Below are 22,739 nucleotides of genomic sequence, written 5' to 3' on the forward strand. Positions count from 1 at the left end.
AAAGCATGTATTCCACTCCTTGACAATTTTTTCATGTGTTAAAAGTGGTCCATATTTCCTTTAGGTGTGAGGTAAAAGAGTGGTGGGCTTTAGAGTATCGTGCAGTTATGCTTCTGCAGCAGATCAAGAATTCTTGAAACAAAGAATTGCGTCAAAATGAGGCAAAAACTTATTCCCACCTTCACATGTTAGAAAGAACTTGCATAACAGGTGTGACTTTGTGATATGATTTATATTTACTAACAATTCCAAAAATTATGAAGTTTCATATCCATACTTTTACATCAAAATCTAGAATCTGAAATTTCACAAGATTTTAAATCCCAGAATCTGCAAGCCTTCAAAATTTCTCATAAAGTTTTCCCGATGTAACGTAAATTCGAATATCATTTTCATCATTTTGAAAAATCTAAAACAAAATCTTTTTTAGCATGAACAATCAATTTTTTTTCTCGCAACAATAGGATTTCTATAATCTAATCTAGCCTAGTCTAGGAGATGGGGATGGGGGACTCGATGTGAGTACAAACTCCATCGAAAAAGACCAATTAAGGCCGCCACATATAGTGGCAAATTGGTGAGACCACCACCACCACCACCAGGCCAAAGGCCTAGTGGCTAGCATGAACAATCATACTTAATGTCATTGCCATCTTAACTTTTCATATTAGACTCCAAAGAGATTTTATATGCTTGAAAAGCTGCCAACAAAGCCCTAAGAGAAACAGCTTGAAAAGTGGGCTTTTCACCTCCAGAACAAATCTTCTTATTGAAATTTGCATGCTTTAGCATAATCCACTTCATCTAAGAACATCCCTTAGACACTAGGAATCACTCATCAACACTAAAGTATTCCAGACAATTGGACCTTTTGCAACAAAAAAAGAGGGAAAACAATTTTTACCATTCTTCTACTATTGTCTAAGTTATCATCCACCTTTTTATTTTAACCCGACCGACCATCGATCAAAAACCACAGAAAATTAACCAGAATTAGGAAGGAAGAGGAGGGGACATTATAATAAATCCCAAGTGCTAGAGAGCTTCGGAAAATGCTCTCAGAGAAACTCACAGGGTAAAGTGAAGTCTCAACATCTCAACAAAAGCCAAGAAAGAAGGAAACTCTTCTCGGAGTTTTTCTGTATCAAGTGGTAGTACTACTAAGCCCCATGATTATGACTCAATCGGGCAATTTCAAGCGACTGAAAAGTACAAGAAAACTTTGCTCTGGAACAACATAGAGGAAACCAAGATCTGCACCTTTAATATATGGCCCCATGCCCTATACAAAGGAAGGAACAAAACTAGTTGTATCAAAAAGTACACGAATCCCATCAAGCTGCTAAAAATAAGAAGGACATGAAGAATAAGCAAAACAATAATTTACAAAGTAAACCAGTCATCCTTACCTTGCCATTGAGTTGTAAAAGCTCCCCCTCAACCCACTTCGGATTTCGGAACCCGAATTCAGCTATCCTTCCTTGACCTTTGTAACTGGCCACCTAGATAGATAGTAGAGTCAATTAATTTAGTCTTATCAGGAACCTATATGAACAAAGATTCAAATAATTCAGATTTAAAGCACCCCAACCTTAATACTAGACTTTGCATGTATTTGGTAGTGCCTTACAATGTCACGCAACTAATTCTAGAAATACATCTAAATCAAACCTCCGAGGTCATTTTTCCTTCCAAAATGGTGAAAAACCACAGATCCCTTATTCCTTTTTTTTTTTTTTGGAGGGGAGGGGTACGGTTGGAGTGTGTGGGTGGAGGTGGGGATGATTTGCTTAAGATAGTAGCATTCTAGTGAAAAAAATGCCAAGAACCAGATATGCGCTCAAAACGTTCAGACTGGGAGCAACATTCTCAATAAGAGCCTTATCTAATGAATAAAATTAGTACAGGAGTGCCAAATCCTCCCAGCAAGTAACAACATAGTAGTATCTACCAGTGTCTAAAAGAATTGGTGATCATAGATACAAAGTTGAATTTCAAATTGATATAGAGACGAATAATGTAAAGACCAACAAATAAAAAGATAAACTTTATCAAATAATCAGTTCAAGAGCTGGATAAAACCACCATAACTCCACATTCAATAAACAGGTAACTAGAGAGAAGTAAAAGTAAAAAAATTCCAACACTCGTGCATGGTACCCGGATAAATCAGGCAAAAGAAAACAAACAGCCAAGGAAACCATCAAAGCGTGCACATTATTCTCATACCCAGGTGCAGTAATGAAGAAAAAAGAAAAAAAGAAAAAAGGAAGAAAAAAAAAGAAGAAAAGACAATGAGATTGTTAGCAACAAACACTTACCACACCTAATTCATCGGGATACATTCCTCTATTAGAAATGCGACTTGCTTTCCCAATCCTAGCACGAAATGTGACCTAAGGAATAAGGAGATTCGCAATTAGTGGCAATCCAGCTGATAAAACATAAACAGGAACAAATGTGAAATGCGTATACCTGGCCAGCAGGAACATTCAGATCCCCCGTTAGCTTTACTGCCTCAACATATTCAAAGAACTCCATATCCGAAGATTCTTTAGTGCTAGTGGCATTCCAATTACCATACTTACGCCTTAATTGAACCACCTCAGTACCATATGGTCCAAAAGCACCAACATATAGACCTGCACAGAAAGAACAATTGGGGATTATGTTGGATGAACTTTATCCCCCAACCCCCCTCCCCAAGGAAAACAAGAAAAGAGCATTCATACACTCATGCCGAGAGAGAGAGAGAGAGAGAGAGAGAGAGAGAGAGACTCACCATCAAATGGATCTAGATCACCTTTAGAGGTGGTAACTCGACTGAAGTTTGTGTACTCTGATAATCTAGTCCTCTTCTGTGCCTGACTGACAGCAAGCTTGACTATTTCACGTACATCTCTTGAAATCTACAAAAACAACAATTTGGTCAACGTTATCAACAGAGAAGTAGTTTTGGCATTGAATTCACCCAATAAGCACCAAAACGAAATTTTCTTGATTCCAATACAAGTGCACTTTGGGCAAACCATTATCAAAAGAAAAAAGTAAAAACAAATGGACACTTTTAAAGTTTTTGAAGGACAAGATCCAGATCTTCTCAACTAAATGACATTAGGACCTCTAGCAGAAACTACAACATAATTTTGGCTAAATCAGTTTCTCAATCTTGGAAATGAAAGGATTTTTTTCAACCTTTTCCATTTGTACCTTGGAAGAAAATTTATCAGAACTCCAAAATGCCTTAGCCACTTCTGGAGGCATAAGTTTGGAAACATCTTGTGCTGCAGCAACAGCAGCTAATTTGACCTTGGAGGCAATATTTTCTTCTGTATCATCATCCTGATGTCTATTGGAAATATGTAGCATAAAAGAATCTTTTTCCATGTCTTTAATTTCAGCTGGTACACGAACATACTCATCCTTGGTAGAGATGTCTTCTTTATTGTGTAAAACTCCTCCAATGAAAAGCTTTGAATCTAAATCTTTTCCTTCATCAACTGTGTCACTATTTTCTCCAGCAGCAACTTGATCCGGTTGTACACCACCCAAATCACTAGCTTCCTCTTCAGAATTTTCAGCTGAAATTGCATTTTCATTGTCTTCTTCCATCAACCGCTTGACATCACCATCCTCTGTTACCTCTTCTGAGACATTTATTTTCATCACTTTCACTTTCAGTTCCGGAATTTTGTCTTTGAGAAAATTTATCACACTTCGTATTCCTTCCTCAGCAGCTTCCTCAACTTCTATGCTCTTTTCATCAACTTTTTCAGCTTCCTTCTCATTCGCTTCAACATCAACAACTGATGCATTCTCAATTTCAGCAGCTGAGAGACCCTTAGTGGATTTAGAATCAGATGATGAACTTGAATTTGCTCCACTTCCCTTGACTCGTTGCAGGAATACTACCTGTGGAGATGCAAAATATTGCAAGGGGTACATAGTAAATGACTATATCAGCAAATACGCAGTCCGAGGCTTAAGGACAATAAACAATTCCTTGGCATTGCCAAGCACCAACCCAATTTCATTTTCCCCTTCATAGAAAAAATTTTCAGAAATATTGAGCAGGACACCCCCATACTTGTAATATATCAAAATTCAAAAGCACACTAATTCCTGCACTTAAAAATTCTGTTAAAAAATTAAAAATAAAGCATTCAATGACATGAAGCAGAAGATCAGTGCAAACTATTAAACTCTAATCTCATGTATAGCCTGCAAACATCATGAAAAGGACATCAGATTGCCAGGTTTAGGTTTACGTTTAACATAATGCATGATGATAAAACTAGGTTATGACAGGGTCAACTTGATAAAATATAAGACCATTAAGAACCGACCAGACATAGACATCTTCAACTCAAAGCAACAGTTTGAATGGATAATTTAATGGCAGAGAATTCTTATCACAAGAATGACAGACAAAGCAAATTACCTGCATCTTGTATGTGTTATTCACATCTTTCACTACATAAATCTCAAATAAAGGTGTTCCAGGAGATGCATTGATAAGTTGTCTGCAGCCACCAATTATCACTAGTCTCTCAGCAAATAAGATAAAAATGAGAAGGAAAATTTTGCAGCCTTAACCATTCTTCAATGATGTTACCTTGGACTATAACATCTTCCAAGAAATCTGCCCATTCCAGGAGTTATACGAATCAGTCTGCCAAAGGGATCATCAGAATCCTTTGGATAGCCAACCCACCAACCAACCTGAAAATGGAAGGATAAGAATATTCCGAAGAAAAGAATGTAATAAATAGGAATAATTCAGGTTCCTAATAATTTATTTCTCGATTTCAACCCAATCCCATCTAGGAATTAGGAGGGGGGGGGGGGGGGAGAGAGAGAGAGAGAGAAACAAATTGCAAGCAATTCTGGACCAATTTTTCTCTGTCAATTGCGATATTGCTTCAAGTGTATGGAGAAAACAAAAATCCCAACATTTCTGTGGAGGAAGAGACAGCAACAAGATATCACCATAAGAATTCCATGGTTCATATATTATACCAATATCCCCCTAAGAAGCAATTCCTGAGATTTATCTTTCAATCTCAATGACAATTGCCTATCCTGAGTTCATCCAAAGGAATAATAATCTGAAATTGGGACCAGAAAGATTTACTATTGATCTTCCGATAGTCAATAATACCCCAGTTCACCTCTTGTAACAACATCCCTGTGTCAATATCCTCAAACAAATGAATCAGATGCAAAATCCTAGTTAAGCCATCTCCATGAGTATATTTACTGGCCAATTACTAAAGATTTTGAACAGTAAACAATTAAAAGGAAAAAAAATCAATGGCAAAAGTAAAAACTTTTGAACCAAAATAAGGAAATCAGAAGAAGGAAAAAGAAAAACTAAGAAGCAAGTACACAGCATGCCCATATACAGAAAGAAAATTGAGAAGCGACAATTGAGGCTACAATGGGGGCTAAAAAGAGGTTGTTGGACAAATGAATTACCAGTCCACTTCCCGTAGTACGACACAATCTCGAAGCATCGTGGTAGCGCTCTTCATCTACTGCATTCTATACAGGAACAGAAAGCAAAAAGATTCATATCCAATTCTCTGCATGACTGACAATTGAGCTTAAACTACTCTTTTACCTTCAATTCTGACATAATTTCAGCAATGCTATCCTTCAATGTTGCTTCTCGAATGGCTGTTTTCAACTTTGCAGCTTCTTGAAAGTCCTCCCTCTCTATTGCATCTTCTAGTTGGAACTGCGAATATACAACGATGCAGAGCAATTAACTTTCAAGTATCAGTTACCACAAATAGTTGCTATGTCAGTAATTCATGCCTCAATTCTGATTTGCCTCTCTGATTTCATGCCTATTAGATGAATATCTAGATCAAGTAGATGGTAATGACCATGTTTACATGTTGCAATCCCATGCGGCACTGCTCTTGTTTAAGAACTATTATCAGCAACAAACAGATTCACTAGAAGGCTTCCAAACCTTTTGCTACAGTTAGAATGTAAAACATCAGCACAAAGTTGCACAGTTAGACAAAAGAAATGCGGTAGGAAACTAACTCAAGTATATTATTTCTAAATGGAAACAGGAAAGTTTAGAATGATCAAGCACAAACAGAAATCACAAAAAAGAAAAGTGGACTCGAAAAAGCTACCGTAGAGCCAGAACTCTGGCTGCTAAACCAACGACCTGGAACACATTCTGGGGGTTAGATATGGAGGCAGGGAGTCAGAGTGGGATGATTGATAAAACATCTTCATTTTAATATAGTGTTGTGGTATCCACTGATAAGTGACTGAATTTAAAATTTTCTAAAACATTATTTCATCTATAGCAAAAGCTAGTTTATTGCACAGATATGTCAAGAACAATAGAAATGCTGTAATATTTAGTTCTGTTTAATGTCACAGCTGAACAAATGAATAGCCACTTTATTGAAGACACATCATTTTCTATTAAAAAGTAATAACTAATACTAGAAGTGCAACAGTCCAATTTTGTAGGACAATAGCATTTTTGTCAAGGACAAAAGGTTGAGCCATCTAATGACTCTACCATGATGCGGCTATGACTTCTAGAAGCTTCCTTTATTCAATGGTGCATTATATTTTAAACTAAGAATCAATATGAATTGTGAGCTACAGATTTTAGACTCTAAAAAGTTAGCTCAGAAAGAGGATTAAAGAGATGGACACATAACCCCTTTTCACAGTATATCTTGGTACAGGATTCGAAAGAAAAGAATATCAGGCGCTTTTCAACTCATAAACTATTAGTCTATTCATACATATTTGGACTTCAAAAGAAGAGGGCATCCAACTTTACAAGTAATGCTTCGTCCCTTAAGCCTTTTTCTCATCCTGCACCCCTACCACTTTATACATGAGAAAGAAACTTAAAAGTTGCTCAGTACGCCTTATGTAGATGGAGTTCTCTGCCAAATTAAAGTAGGAGTTTTCTGAGTTCTTCTATTCCAATTTTTTCCATCTTATTGACTCAGTGAAATTATGAAAGTTGCACTTCATTACCAAGATACTGGACATGTTTATGAACTGGCGATCACATGAGATGTTAAGAACACAATGTGCCAGAAAACCAAACTTCAGCAGGTGCAAAATTCTCTCTTTTCAGCTAAACAAGCTAGATCATACCATCCTTTATGCAACATTCTCGAAGTCGAAGCCAAACAACAAATGAATTCTAGCATAAAACAAATATTTTGCTTTCCAATTTGATTAAAGAAGCTGTATGGAACAGCATGCTCTCCAAAAGCCAAGACTTGTCAGCGATGATTCCTTAACATTGAGTCAAACAAAACAACTGCTTAATTCCACACAAGCTTTATCCAAAATATAAATGTAGCATGAAGATTCAAGTCCAAGAATGTAAGCATCAGCACATTATCCTTAGCTATTACTCAAGATCTTTTCCTTGCACCCCATAGATTTCTCGTCTAAAATATGACAAACCAATTACAAAGAAAGGGCGAAAGAGAGGAGAGAACAGACTGCACTTGATGTTAAAGCGGAGAGAAGAGAGGAGAGAAGGGAGCATGAGACTTAATCTTCAAGACCGCATTTTATCCTTCCAAAACTGGAAAGTAATTGAGGAAAGAATCTGTGGCAATCAGATTTTATATAGAACATCCTGTACAATTTTATTTTTTGTTCCTTTTCTTCATTGGACAAAACAAAAAAGAAAGAGAAGAAAATAACTCTCTCTTCCCTACATTCAATCTGAATGAACTTTTAAGTCCTCTCTCTCTCTCTCTCTCTCTCTCTCTCTCCACATTTTTAAACTAATAAACATAGCGAAACTAATCAGACCAATTCTCAACAAGACTGCTTTCAGCCACAGCCATGAAAACATTAAACCAGAAAATTATGTTGCTTTCCAGAAGTCCTCCCGAATGCAAGCCATGGGCTCTGTAATATTCTACCTGTATAAGAAACCTGAGCTTCCAACTCCACTAAGGAACTACTTGTAAAAACAACCTTTCAACTACAACATCTCAGCAGCTCTCATTCAAGTGGTCTAAATCTATAGTCAGTTCTATCATTTTCAATAGTTCACTATCTTCCATAATTGTACGAAAAGAGACATAAAACATCTTCCCAAACAGAACAACCAAAATCCTAATTACAAATATAACTTCCTATAACTTCCCCTTTTCATTTCGCAAAAGAACAAAACTTTAGCCATCAAAACACTGAACATTGGTCACTACCATCAAACAGTAACAGCTTTCCCCAAACTCTCAACAGCTAGTATGAACAAATAGACATCAAATACTAAAAATAATAATAAACCTATAATTGTTGTTACTACAAATTTAAAATCCACCTACAAACCACTAAACAAAAATTAAAGTTTTACAAAAAAATGATATGAAAAACCCAAAGAGTAAAGATATCGGGTACAACCATTTGAAGAAAAATCCAACCTTTAACACAGAAGCATAGCTCTCTGCTTGCTCAATCTCTGAAATATGGCGAACCCACAAATTCCAATCCCATTCTGATGCTGGAGGAGGAGAATTATTGCTGTTTTCATCATCAAATCCAGTATAGGAGGCCAAAGAAGAAGAAGAACCCTCATCATTATTGTTGCTGCTAAGGCAATAAAGCCTTGACTTCTTATTGTTCTTCCCAATGAACAACCACCCTTTTCTTGAAAAATTAAGACTGCTAATAGACTTCTTATTATTCTTGGCAAATATCAACTGCTCTGACAAAGATGATGAGGATGAAGAAGAAGAATTAAGGGTTGGCCTTAATTGATGAATTGGGACAGTGGAAGAATGCCCTGTGGCCCAAGTGTTGGCCACAGCCATCTCTGTTTCTGGATGAGGTTTTCAGCACTTGATATCTGTGTGTGTGCCACTGTGTGTTGTGTGTGTAAAAATGGGAGAATGAGGGAAGTTTCTTGCGGGTTTTATGGATTTTATGGCATGGAATTAAGGATAAAATTTTGGGATAATTCTTTGTTCATGTGGTCCAATCTGTGAGCAAGGGTCAGGATCAGGAATCAGGAGGCCTTAGATTTGTTTATGGGTCGCAATGGATATTTTTGCGGTGGTTCTATAGTTTGTCTCTATTCTTCATTTTTTTTCTTTTAATTTCTAATTATTATGGATTCTTTCATACAATGATGAAATATAGTAGTAAATACTTTTAATAGCAAAAGAATTTTACGAGGAGCTAAAACTCTTTTTTTGTTTCAGTTTCAAAGATTGAGGTTTAGAAGAAGCTAAATCAACATTTTTTTCTTCCATACATATATACATGCACATATCATTCAGATGTTATCATTAATTTCAATCACGAGTTGTTTGTAACCTTTGAATTTTTTGTCAAAAAAATTGTATTTTCTAAATACCAATCCCTGAATTTCGCCCTAATAAAATTGTGCAATTAAATTGAAACAATTTCAGATGTTCTTTTTTTTTATAAATTTTTGGGTGGTAGAAAAAGAATTTACGACATTGCTCACCCTTTGACTAATTTTAGTTATTGCAGGAAACTAAGATGAAAAGCACCAAAGACAACTACAATAAATATCAAGCAACTTTATATTTCTTCACCATGTAATTAGAAAAGGGATTTCCTTTTATAGAAAATAAACTTGGAACATAAGCTTCATGTTTGAGCAACTTAGGTTTTTTTACTAGTAAAACAATTAAGGAGTTTCCAGAGGGTTCAATGAGGTTCAAATAGTATTCCAAATAAATAAATAAGCTGGCATGGGCATTTTTTTCTTTTTTTTTTTAAATTTTTCCAGTACCTTTCGTCTTTGTAATTTGTATAGATCCAAAAGGACCAAAACTAAGGACCAGTAATTTCCATGGTGGGAGTCAATTTGCAGGCTTCTCTACGTTCTTTCCTCGAGTAATTTTACCACATCAATGCTGTTCCCCTTCGTTCTTGTGATATCCAAATTACTGCATTTGTAATCTAAACTAAAAAAGTTCTCACTTTTTTGCATATGGCATGCATGTATATAACCAATTTTAGCAGGTTCAAGGTTCATCAAGTTATCTTCATGTAAACTTTTCTCAAGGTAGAGGCATTTTCGATTTACCAAAGTACAATTAGAATAATTGAAATCTTATTTATGTAAACTGTTGAAAGCATCATCGATCCTCATCCCAGTGCTAAATAGCAGGTGCAAATGTGCAGTAACCAATCAAACAGTTGAAATCTTCTCAACATTTTACAGAAACATGAGCACAAGCGACTCATTTTCATCTCCAAAAATTTACTGATAATTAAGAGATCAGCCCAGAAGTCCTTGTTTCTGTAACTATACTAGATAAGGTGCTTGACCTTTCAGTTCTTTTGGCTAATAATTAACAGATGCAATAATGTGTTCTAGTGCATCCACAACTTGCTTCATTGATGGTCTGGCTTTAGGATCAAAAGCAAGACAATTCTGAGCAAGCTTAGCCACGCCAACGGCTGCTTTTATTGGGTATTTGCCTTCTAACCGAGAATCCATTACGCCCTCTATCTTCGTTTTGTCAAATAACTGACACTTGATCCAGTTAAACAAGTAGTGTTTCCCCTTCGGACGACAAGTGTCCAGAGCCCTTAAACCTGTTAACACTTCGGCCAATACAACACCAAAACCATACACATCGCTCTTCACACACAGCTGCCCTGGGACACAAGAATGAGGAATATTGTGTTATGATCATTCAGTTGGCATCTTTGCTCAGACAGTCTAAGCCGCCAGCTTACTCAAAACTTTTAGCTCAGTTACTGCCAGCAATTTTACTACTGCCGTATGAATAGCTTGAAGGCTCAAGAGGTCTACTTAGGAGTTAAGAGTGATTTTACCTGTTCGAATGTACTCGGGAGCAGCATAACCAAGTGTTCGCCCTGCTTGTATTGTTACATTTAATTGACCGTTCAAGGGACCAATCTTTGCCAGGCCAAAATTTGATAGTTTGGCATTGTAAGACTGAAAAGAAAAAGATTGTTCCACGTTAAAAAAAAAAAGGAATGAGGCTTCTTAGGGTGTAACCTCAAAGTCTTGGCAGACAAGTTTTTTGTCAAGTTTGTCTGCTACAAGTTTTTTAAAAACTTTAACTACAGTAATCTCAAAAAACTTCTCAAAGTTTTTAAACTATACACTTCAAAAAAATTTTTAAAAACTTCTACAGTAAGTTACAGTAAAATTTTAGACAAATACCCAAAAAATTCACTTGCCAAACGGAACCCTAATTTGGCAAGTAAAGTTTTTAGGGAGTAAGGATAGGTGCCGTTGGGATTTTCGTTCGGTTGTCAAGTTATTATACTTTTTGAACAATATGATATATAACTTTGTTATACTTGTAAAGTTTATTCATGCACACCAATTCAATCGCGTAAATATAACAACACTACTTGATCGTACCTGTCTCAATTCCAATTTTTATAGTATATCGATATTAATTAAATTCCAAGTTTTACTAAATAAGTTAAGAAAATTTGACGTGTTATAATAGTGTGACTTACAGCATCAAGTAATATGTTTGAGGCCTTGAAGACTCTGTAGATAACTTGTTTCTTTACTGCATGCAAGAATGCCAGAGCACGAGCCGCTCCAATTAATATTTTAAGCCTTGCATCCCATTGAAGTGGTTGAATAGAAGAACCCCCTAAAGACAGAAAACCAACAGCTAGAAATTATTGGAATGGCAGATTTTTACCTCAGATATGACGCTATGCTGTTCCAAGATTAAAGGAGGGTAAAAATCTCACTTCCAAATAAGTGGTTGTCAAAGCTGCCCTTTTGCATATACTCATAGACAAGGAGCATATCTTTACCCTTCCAGCAATAACCGAGGAGCTTAATAAGGTTAGGATGAGAAAGCGTTCCAAGCATGCATATCTCTGTCTGCAAAAATGTGAAGAAACTTTTGAAACAACTTAGAGAAAGTCTTAAAACAGAAACCCTATGAAATTTCATCAGGAATCATGTGTAGGAGGAGTCATATGCATATCTCAGACAAACTCAACCATGCATCTTTCTTCTTTCCTCTATTAAGTAGAAGTGCAGAAGATATGGTAGCAAACTTCTATTTCTTCAGGAAAAACCAAGCATTGAATCCACCAACTTCCTGGTTCTAAAACTGAACTTGGCATGCTACTTTATTTTATTTATTTGAAATTAATCCACGAATTTGAACTTTATGTAGCCTTATGATGTGGGAAATGCCTGCAAAATTTCAAATGCAATTGATCTTGTACGTTAGAGAAAAATTAATCCGTGGGACACTTATAATGTCACAAGGTGTGTAATTCATAATACAAGCAACGAGTTGAGTAAAGTTGTTCCTGCTTTTCTCACCGTGTGGATCCAAAACGATATAGGGCAAAGGGTAAACTACCTAGTTAGCCCTTAAACTACTTTAGCTGTCAACTTTTGGCCTCGCAATTATTTCAAGTCTCAAATTAACCTCTCAAAATTAAAGTGTTAAAATTTGATCCTTCAAACTATTTTCACCATTAAAACTGATGGATCTAAGAATAAAATTTGACACATCTATCAGCAAAAATGAATTGAAGATTAATCAAATTTGATATTTCTTATTATTTAGGAACCAATTTGAGATTTGAAATATATGATATGATAGCCAAAAGGTTGACAATTGAAATAATTTAAGGACTCCATACTAGGGCTGTCAACGGGTCGGGTTCGGGCCGGAATTCATTATTCCGGATCCGGGCCCGAATTACTATACCGGACCCGGATCCGACCCGTTTACCCGACGGGTCTTTTATTCTATGTTCCGGATCCGGATCCGGCGGGTCTCGGATCCGGGTCAGGTCTACCCGAACAAATTTAGCAAAATTTATAATTTCTAATAAAAATGAGACAAAAATATATTTGTAAACTAATTTCTAACTAATGCAAAGGAAAAACCAACTAAGAAAAGAAATCAAATTGACTTTATTCAAATACATCACCCTAATCAAATTATATTGATAAATATATATTTTTTAAATTATTAATTCATTTATATCCGGATCCGGATCTAATACGGGTCGGAATACTATATTCCGTATCCAACCCGTTTTTTTGTTTGACAAAACGGATCCGGATCCGGATCCGGGAAACGGAATTAAATCCCTACCCATACCCGCAATAATTTCACGGATCCGGTCCGGATCCGGGTCTAGACCCGACCCGTTGACAGGCCTACTCCATACTACTAACTACTTTATGCCCTTTATAACTTTTAGTTGTGCCATGCATGAAATGACAAATTAATACTCCCTCCGTCCCACTTTGATAGTCATGTATTCTTTTTTCATCTGTCCCAAATTGTAGTCCACTTTCCAATTGAAGAATGTAGTTGTATTTTAATTTTCCTAAAATACCCTTATTCAATATAAGTAGTTCTTACTATAAACCTATCCCATTTAATAAGAGTTGATTCTTTTTTTACCATCAATTCAAGTTCCCATAAAGTTGTACCATATTTAATGTGAAGGTATTTTAAGAAAATAACAATCTAAATTTACTTTTCCAACAAAGTTAACTACTTTTTCTTAAACTGTGTGAAAAAAGAAACAGGACTATTAAAGTGGGACGGAGGGAATACTAAGCTACTTTTGTTGTGTCAGTGATGGTTATAACTAATTCAACCTCATGCAGTGTTTTGAAAAATGGATCGGATCGACTGGTTCTACCTATTCAATCATGAACTGTCCATGGTCCAATCTGATTGAATGAGAAAGCTTGAAAGTGGTCGAAACCCCGATCAAGATTGGAACCGAATAGTCGGCCCATTCACTTACCGGTCCGAATTTCAAAATATTGACATTAGGAAGCATCACTAGAAAGTAGTTAATTAATTCTTATAGGCCCTTCCAAGGGAGCCGAGTTGGTCTCACTAAGGGTTAGTACACTCGAGATCCAGTGTTCGAGTCTTGTCACAAAAATGAGGAATAACCCAACATCCCGAATAAGAATTGGGGTCTGAAGTGGGGCCAGGTCCTTTAGTTTGTTGGAAAAAAAAAATTAAACCTTATAGACGTTAGGACAAAGGAAAACCATTTGCATCATGACTTCATACCATACTCATTTATTAACAGGTTAACCAACTTTGACATAAATAACATGATTATGAATATGTTGCAGAAGAAATTTATGTTATGCTTCAAGCATCAGAGACGCTTAGTCCTAGTATGATCAAATAAATTCACTAGTCGCAGACTGTTCTCTCAATGAAGAGGCCACATGCTAGCCTTGACTAGTTTCTCGTATAATGCTCCTGAAACCTGGTGAAATCAACTGTCACACTATTCATTTGACTTAAATGCATAGTTTGATAATGATGAATTGAATGATTCAGAAATAAAGTGTAAGTGGAAAATTTTAAATTTAAGCCTCGTACTTAAAAAAAAATTTCCATGACCGAGGAAGTTTGTAATGTGATAGTGGGAATGGCAGACATCGCATTTGGTCCCACCCATAATGCTGTCCGAATCATGTGCAAGTGGATATGTTCGGATTCGGGTTTGCCCTTGACAATCAGTCCCGATAAATAAAGAAGTCTAGTATTAAGTATTTGGGAATAAAAACTTTACCGCTTAAGGTCCCCCCTAAAGTTTTTTGCATAAATAAACTTTACCGATAAATAAACTTTACCGATAAAAAACTTTAGGGGGGACCTTAAGCGGTAAAGTTTTTTGCATTATATTAAGAATTAATTTTTTCTACATGTAAAATGTATTTAAATTCATTAATGTATATCAGGGGTGTGAATCGGAATCGAAATCGGTAATTCGAAACTTTAAAATCAGAATTTTTGTATCAGAATTTTCGACCGAATTCGATTTGGAATTCACCAACTCCGAATTCGAATTCATTTCGAATTCAATTCGGAATTCGGTAAATTCTGATTTCACTGAATTTATGAATATAAAAATTATTATTATTACATAAATGTTATATTACATATATATAAGAATATTATAGATATATATATATATGAAAACGAATTTGAAATCGAAATAGAAATTCTGAATTACCAAATTCAAGAATATAAAAATTATTATTATGATATAAATGTTATATTACATATATATAAAAATATTATATATATATATATATATGAAAAACGGATTTGAAATCGAAATAAGAATTTTGAATTCCGATTTTGATTTCAATTTCGAATTCACAATTCGAAATTAGAATTTCCTATTTGAAAAATCCTATTACCGAATTAAACCCGATTTCATCTAATTCTAAATCGAATATTCCAATATCCATTCCAAATTACCGAATTACTGAATTCGAAATTCCAAATTCAATTCGAATTTGGTCGCTAAATCGAAATGTTTTGATTTTGCACACTCCTAATGTATATAGTGCTAATATATAAAAAATTTATCCTTATATTAATAGATGAGTAAAGTTTCTTGTAGTAGATTAATAAGAATTTTTCTAATAGATATTTATTAACACCTAAATCACATTTTTAAGTTATAATCATACATATTTTTTTTCTCCCTATGATTGATAATTGAAGGTAAGGACCCTTGAATGGTGGATTCATAGTTGCCTCTATAAATAAATCCAGACTTTCATGAGTTCTGTGACAAGAATACAGTAAATTTTGGGTTTCCATGAATTCCTATATATAAACATCCAAATCTTTTTATTTTGAGTAAATTACATTTTATTCCCTTGTGATTTAGTATTTTTCTACATAATCCCCCTATGGGTTTAAAAAATTATACATAATCCCCTCATAGTTTGGATTAAAGCGTCAAAGTGACGGAAATGATAATTTGTAATGGAGTCATATAAAATATCAAAAATACCCTTATGTAAAATTGAAAATTATTTATTAACCAAGGGAGATTATGTGTATATTTTGAAAATCATAAAGGGGTTATATGGTAAAATATTAAACCATAAGGGGTTATATGGTAAAACATAAAGCCATACGGGATAAGTGTGTCATGTATTTATAAGGGTAATTTTAACATTTTTAAAGGTTCCATTATGAATGATCATTTCCGTTACTTTGACACTTTAATCCAAACTATGAGAAAGTTATGTATAACTTTTGAAATCATAGGGGGGTTATGTAGAAAAATACTAAATCACAGGGGGGTAAAATATAATTTATCCTTTTATTTTGACCTTTTGGAAATGATACACCGAAAGCTTGTCCTAAAATGAATTATTTCAAGAGAGATGGCATCACAAGAAGGAAAAGCAATGCTCCAGCCTTTTATGTTCCAAATTTTTTTTTTTTTCACGTGACTGGATCGTTATCTGCGAAGGAACAAGAAAGACCATGCTAAACTAATCCGAAAGACTTTAAAGGATTAGTTAGGAGCCGAGTTTGTATTACCTTCCACTCTACAAATCCTTGCAGACTTTCAGCTTTCAACTTTTGAACTGCAACAAGAGATTGACTGCCAGTCTTTGATGTGGACTTCTCATGAAGCCAACCTTTGTATACTCTTCCAAATTCACTTTCTCCGAGCACTCTATCACTTCTGAAATTGTTGGTTGCAGCCTTGAGCTCTGAGAGAGAGTAAATCCTTAAGTTAGGCAGGTCCCAGATAACTCCGTGTGGATTAGTCTCCTCAGTTCCACCAGCTGCTGAACTTCGGCTGTTAGATACCACAATGTTGTTGTTTGAAGATGTTCTATTTGCGTTTGCCTGTGATGTACCTGCTCCAAAATATACTTAGTTTATTGGCCTTTCTCATGGACCAATGATGCTATCTTTGCAATTTTGGAAGTGGGGTAGGATTGAAAGGCGAATCAAGTTACTTGATACTTAGTTTGATTAAAATTCGTTTGAATTTAGTTTGCTAACTAATCAAACTAAACATGAACATTATTTTGTGTTCCATTAACTTTCAAATTTAGTTCAAGTTATTAGCATATTATTTGAAATTTGTACATACAGAGTTTATATTACTTGAGTTCGACTCAATAAAAACTCGTTTTTATTTCGTTTGGATAAATAAATAATACAAATTAAAAAAAGTCAAAGTTAAACACAATTTAAGTTCGTCAAACAAACAAACAAGTTTGAATACAAGAGTGTTTGGTTTGATTATGCTAGTTTATGGGAGGGTTTGAGCGACCGGGCTGGTTTGAATCCTCATCTAGTTATGTTTTATCATCTATTGTAACTTAAAAAAAAAAAGATCATCTGAAAATCATGATTAGGCTCTTGAAACAGGAAGAAGAAAAAGGCAAGAGACTAAGCAAAAAAATAACTGAACTTCGATCAAAGCAGCAGTATGAAACATGCTAAGACATGTACGCAGCAAAAAATGTTGACTATTGCTGATAATTTTCACATATATGTTCAAAGAATTGCGGTAAACACATGAAGACCACAGTGAATACTATTCATGAAAAAAAATAGAAAAGCCCAATGGTCTCCAGTCTTGATCACAAAGAATAGTTTCATCAAGCAGGCATTGGCATGAATTAAAAACAGATTCAGGTCTGGTCAGAAACAGAAACTGCATGAATCTCAAGATCTAGTTCAATCTTCAATCAACCTACCTAATACAGATACTCCCTCGGTCATTCTTGTGCTCACCAGAGCCGAACATACCAAGCCAAGTTGAGCATCGATCCTAAGGGTTTCATAAGTAGATAACCTTACCGACATAGGATCTTCCAAAGCCTTGAGTATACATGCCATTTGAGGGCGCTCCAAAGGCTTGGGACTGAGACAGGCTTTTGCAACTACTGCCACTGCCCACACTTCAATCAAAACATGCTCATCGACAACTAAACATGGATCCATAATGTTCAATAAGAGTTCTTTATCATATGTAGTGATGTAAGGAAGTACGTTTTCCATCCATTCCTTGATCCTGGAATCATAGCCATCGCCCAAACCAGGGTTACCTGTGACTAGTTCAAGCAAAACCTTTCCAAAGCAATAAACATCATAGGCACACATCGCATTCGTTGCACCTGGTCATTTAAGAGAAGATTTAGACAAAAAGTATCGCTAATGTTATGCTTTTCTTTATGTTATTTAACGTTTAGAAAACTTTTCTTGTGAAGCATGATAGGTGGGGTTAAGCAAATGCAGAATTTTGAGCCTAAAAGTGATAAAGCTAACTGGTGATAGTGCTCTGTAAAGGACGGATTATATATTCTAAGGTTTTAAATTTTCTTGCATTACTCCACTAATCTTTTCTTCTTTTTGGTTCAACGTTGTTCTTGCGGTTCATGGTTCAACTTTAGGACTCATGCTACTTTTGCACACCCCTAACTAATCATAGGTAATTAATTTGCTCCCTTACTATCAATGTTCACACGCACCAGCCTCTCAAATTCTACTTTGTATTCCTAGTTTATTACCCAATATTGCTTTGCTTTTTTGACAAATTGCACCCTCAATTTGGTTTAAATATATTCTTATAGACCTTTTAAATCTGCAAAAGATGTACGTAGACTTTTACCTGATATTTGACATAGTTTGCCTCAGTCAAAATGATAAATTTATTTTTCATGATTATGGAAATATTGTGGCCATTATAGATAGACACACATATGAAAAATGGTTTGCAAGAGTAAATTTATAAATTTGATGGTGATAAGGCGTGAGACATCATATAAAAATCTATGTATGCCTATTGCACATAAAATAAAATAAAAATTGTAACCATGGAAGAAAACAAAGTCAGAAAAGTTTGGAAGTACAAAATAGAAGCCAATAATAAAAAAGTACAAAATAGCAAAATAGAAAAGTTTGTAAGTGCAAAGTGAAATTTAACTGGCTTAACTGATAGGTTTTTGATGTGCACGGACAAAAATTCCTATAATTCTCTTAACACGGTTAATCGTTGGATTAAAATGGGATAGATATAAAAGATTAGAGTGCTATATGTCGATACTTAAAATTGAGGATGCAAAGTGCAAAGTGAATTTAAATCTTAATGGTCCACAAACTATCTTATGCTTCTTTCCTTCCCTGAATTATAGCGCATTAAGGGAGATTGACTTTGAAATCAGTGCGTTTACCTACACCTTCAAGTAAGAAAGTATAAAGAAAGATCAACCAACTACTTGGTAGTTGGCCATCAACAAAGATTTAAAACTCTACTTGGATATAGGTTAAATGATCAAATCCCATTATTTATATTCTAAAAATTTAGGGTTTCTTAAAAAATTTAAGCATCCATTTGGGCTGATGGTGGTGAACTATACGGAAAATTTGAAAAAAAAAAAAAACTGAACTATACTGAAATCAATTTTGCATACCAGAAGCGCCCCCTTCAGAGCTCCTGCATGAATAGAAGAAAGAGTAGTGTAATAAAACTCAGATATGCAATATATTCGATAAGGATACATAAGATTGTAGGGCATGATAGATATATTAACATAATGCTGAGTTTGTTCATTTGAATAAAGAATCTGATGCCAGTAACATCACTAGTTTCCTTTTAGGGTTAGATAAATGAATTTATTGAGCATCTCTGGTTCGAAAAAGTGTCAATGTACATGTTCTCCTCTGAGTTTGAAGGGAAAAATATAATACTGTACCAAGCCTTCAGTGGCTAATTTGCCGTTAGTCAACATTTTTTACTTTACAATTTTTTTTCCCACCACTAATTGCAGTTTGAAATATTATGTAGTTTCTTAACTTTCAAGATATTGAGGTTTTAGAATGAAATGTGATAACGAATTAGATTGAAATTGCTTTAATTGTGTACTAAAAAATTTAATTAAACTTATTTTTCCTTCCTTTTCTTTAGTTTCTTGATTTTATCTATTCATACCACTAGTTTCTCACATCTTCCTTACGCCTGTATGGTTGGTTCAAATTGGACATTTAATTACGTGTTCAACTTAATTACGGGTTCCACCACTTTTCGCTTATATTGATTATTGAACACGTAATTAAATGTCCCCTAAAGTTTATAAGCAATATAGTATATACTGGAAATTAAGTTGACAATCTAATAAATTTTATTTTTTGGATTGCAATTCGTTATATATTAAGTTTCAAATGAAATAGGTATATTATAAAATTATTTGAAATATTCAATAAATCTATCGACATACATAAATATTAAAATAGTTACTTTAAATCTTTATCGTGGGAACATTAAGTTTGAATAGAAAGGAGAAACAAGAAAAAAAAAAAAAGGAAATTTCATAAATTACCTTTACCAAATTTATTTTGAGTGAAACATTAGAGACCAATTTAGCAGATAGGCCAAACATTAAAATCAAAATTGCATTTCTCGGGCATTAGAACTATGACAAAAACATCAAGTAATCAGAAGTTTCACCACAAGACAAAATACTTACTTTTGCAACTGCAATAACCTTGAAATCATGTTCTGATATTTTTCCTTTTTCTCAGTACAGACCTCAGAAAGCCTCCCTAACCGCGCTTCAAAGTTTTCATCAATGAGTATACTGCGAGCTTCAACATTTCTTGAACGAGTCCGACAACAGAATCATGCCAAATGACAAGTCAATCCCATCATGGAACGGTCAAGAGTTAAAAAATGACACATAAAAAAGTAAAAGAAGAACAAAAAGAAATAATTATTCAAAAGCAGCATATGATAAGATTTCACATCCAAAACCAAAAGCCTTTGCTTCACCATCAGTGCAAAGTATGCGGACGAAGTAAATGTCCAATACGATCATATGCATGTCAAATTCACGTTTCATTTAATTTAATTCAGGGGAGGCTAGGTTTTATGTCCCTATAAATCAGAATTTTAATTATGTAAGGTACTATAGCTAGAAAAGCTGAGAAGGGAATATGCTAACATGGAAGATTTTCTTGGGTTTACCTATGAACAAGGGCTGGAACACATTCATGATGTAAATAATACAAACCCTCTGCAACTCCAACTGCAATCTTCAACCTCGTAACCCAATCTAACGATGTTGATTTTTGGCTATCAGGATTAGTTCCATCTGAGACAATGCTCCTAGAACACAAAGAACTAGACAAGTCCTTATTAGGCATACACTTGTAAACCAGAAACTTGTCGTTCGCCTTCTCAAAGCAATGCCCCAGAAAAGGGACAAATCTAGCATGAGAAACCTTGTCTAAAAACTCCAATTCAGCTAGCAAGTATGATTCTTTTTCTCCAGATGATGACATTGACAGATCAACTTTTTTGACAACCACCTGAAGGCAACCTTCTAAAACACCGTGAAAGAGATCCCCAGACCGGCCGTGCTTGATGAAATTTGAGCTACTCAAGTAATCAGTGGCCTGGAGGATTTGATGATAAGTGAAAGATTTACCAACTAATGGTAAGCTGGAGGAGGTTTTGAAAGAGGACACTAATTGGGCAGAAGGGGAAGCAAAATTAATAGGGGAAGGTGCTGATGAGGGTGCTGATGAGGATGCTGAAGAAACATCACTTGGCGTCCTAAAAGCACTCTGTCGAAGCTGCTCTCGGCGAAGAGTGGCTCTGACTAGCCTTTCCCAATTGTCGTATACTTCTGCCATTCTTGATCATCAATATCCTAGTACTAGGTCCAAGGTTTTTAATGACATGTTGCAATCATGATTCTCATAATCTGATATCGGGATCCTATTTCATACATGTATTTACCACGAAATTACTAGTGCTATATTAGCTGCAAAAGGGTAAATTTTTTATTTTTATTGATGGAAATGAATATTCTTTTCTTCCACCAATTCAAGATTCAACACGTCTTCGACGGGTCTGTTGACTTGTTTCTTGTCATAATTAATATAATAAGACTTCGGATCAGTTGACTTGGTTTCTTGTTATAATTAGTAAGACTTGATTTTTCGTTGAGGAGGCCTTAGTTTGACGGTTAAGATTGAAGTTCTAGAACTTAAGAGATCATTGTGTTCAAGCCATTTCCCTACTTTCTCTATTGAAAGAAAAATTTAAAAAGATCTTTTCACCAATTGTTACTTATTTAGGGTTCTTAGAACTCTCTTCACTATCAAATTTACAATTCAAATCTTGTGTCCCACCATTAAAGGTGGAAAGGGTGTACAAATGAATGAAAAGGGGAAATAAAAAAAAGGATTTATTCTCAATTGATTATTTTAGTTTATTATAGATTCTCATATTTAATAATAATTTTTAGAGAAAATAATATGTGATAGGGTGTTAATTGTTAGTAATTTTATTGTTAATTTTCCCCTTTATCCTTGCCAAATAATGTTTTAAATTGTTAATATATATTTATATTTGATATTTGGACCTATCTACAGAAAAGAGATCTAAAAAGTGCTCAAAAAGGGGGACTTGCCGGAGAAAATTGCTCCACACGTAAAAGAGTCCAAAAAGCCTCACAAATCTGGCCTACATGAAGCTACAGACGGATGGCATTTCTTTTGGGCTGATTAGAAGAATTGCTGACTAGGACTCTTACCAGGAAGTCTTTGCCTGGCAATAGGAAACAAGAGGAGAAAAAGTCGGCAGAGCTTCAATTCACGGCTGGCACCCTTTGGCTCTCAATTGCGGCGGGGACCACGGGGAGCATGAGTGATTAATAGAAAGGAACGTACAGAGGCTGAGGGCAAGAGTTTTTAGCACAGCTTTAGTTTTAGTTTTTCTTTCTTTTTCCTTTTCATGCGCCACTTTTGTTCGACAAAAGTCCCAACTGGAAAACAGCTTTTACCTCTTGCTTTTGGGTGAAAAACGTGATGCCTTGTGAAACAATTAATTTGCGTGGAGATTTATTTATATGGCGTGGCTAAGCCTCTCATCTAGTCAAAGGCCAACTTGAAGGCGCG

The 22,739-nt window shown here is 35.1% G+C and overlaps 2 protein-coding genes across 2 annotated transcripts; both read right to left on the reverse strand.

Moving 5' to 3' along the window:
* Window positions 1-993: 993 nt before the first annotated feature.
* Window positions 994-8,915, reverse strand: LOC113767606 (protein EXECUTER 2, chloroplastic). The gene is made up of 11 exons (XM_027311759.1): window positions 8,442-8,915; window positions 5,624-5,740; window positions 5,479-5,544; window positions 4,616-4,722; window positions 4,442-4,523; window positions 3,211-3,912; window positions 2,783-2,909; window positions 2,476-2,642; window positions 2,322-2,396; window positions 1,410-1,502; window positions 994-1,282 (listed from the first exon to the last, which is right to left on the reverse strand). Exons 1-11 carry the CDS (start codon window positions 8,829-8,831, stop codon window positions 1,181-1,183), a joined length of 2,028 nt encoding a protein of 675 aa, XP_027167560.1. The 5' UTR covers window positions 8,832-8,915; the 3' UTR covers window positions 994-1,180.
* A 1,424-nt stretch (window positions 8,916-10,339) lies between these two features.
* Window positions 10,340-21,470, reverse strand: LOC113769098 (probable serine/threonine-protein kinase PIX13). Its single transcript, XM_027313576.1, has 7 exons — window positions 20,846-21,470; window positions 17,534-17,953; window positions 16,356-16,681; window positions 11,743-11,878; window positions 11,497-11,639; window positions 10,837-10,960; window positions 10,340-10,656 (listed from the first exon to the last, which is right to left on the reverse strand). Exons 1-7 carry the CDS (start codon window positions 21,468-21,470, stop codon window positions 10,340-10,342), a joined length of 2,091 nt encoding a protein of 696 aa, XP_027169377.1.
* Between the last annotated feature and the right edge of the window lie 1,269 nt (window positions 21,471-22,739).

The sequence above is a fragment of the Coffea eugenioides genome, chromosome 4, assembly GCF_003713205.1.
Source record: "Coffea eugenioides isolate CCC68of chromosome 4, Ceug_1.0, whole genome shotgun sequence".
Taxonomy (NCBI): Eukaryota; Viridiplantae; Streptophyta; class Magnoliopsida; order Gentianales; family Rubiaceae; genus Coffea; species Coffea eugenioides.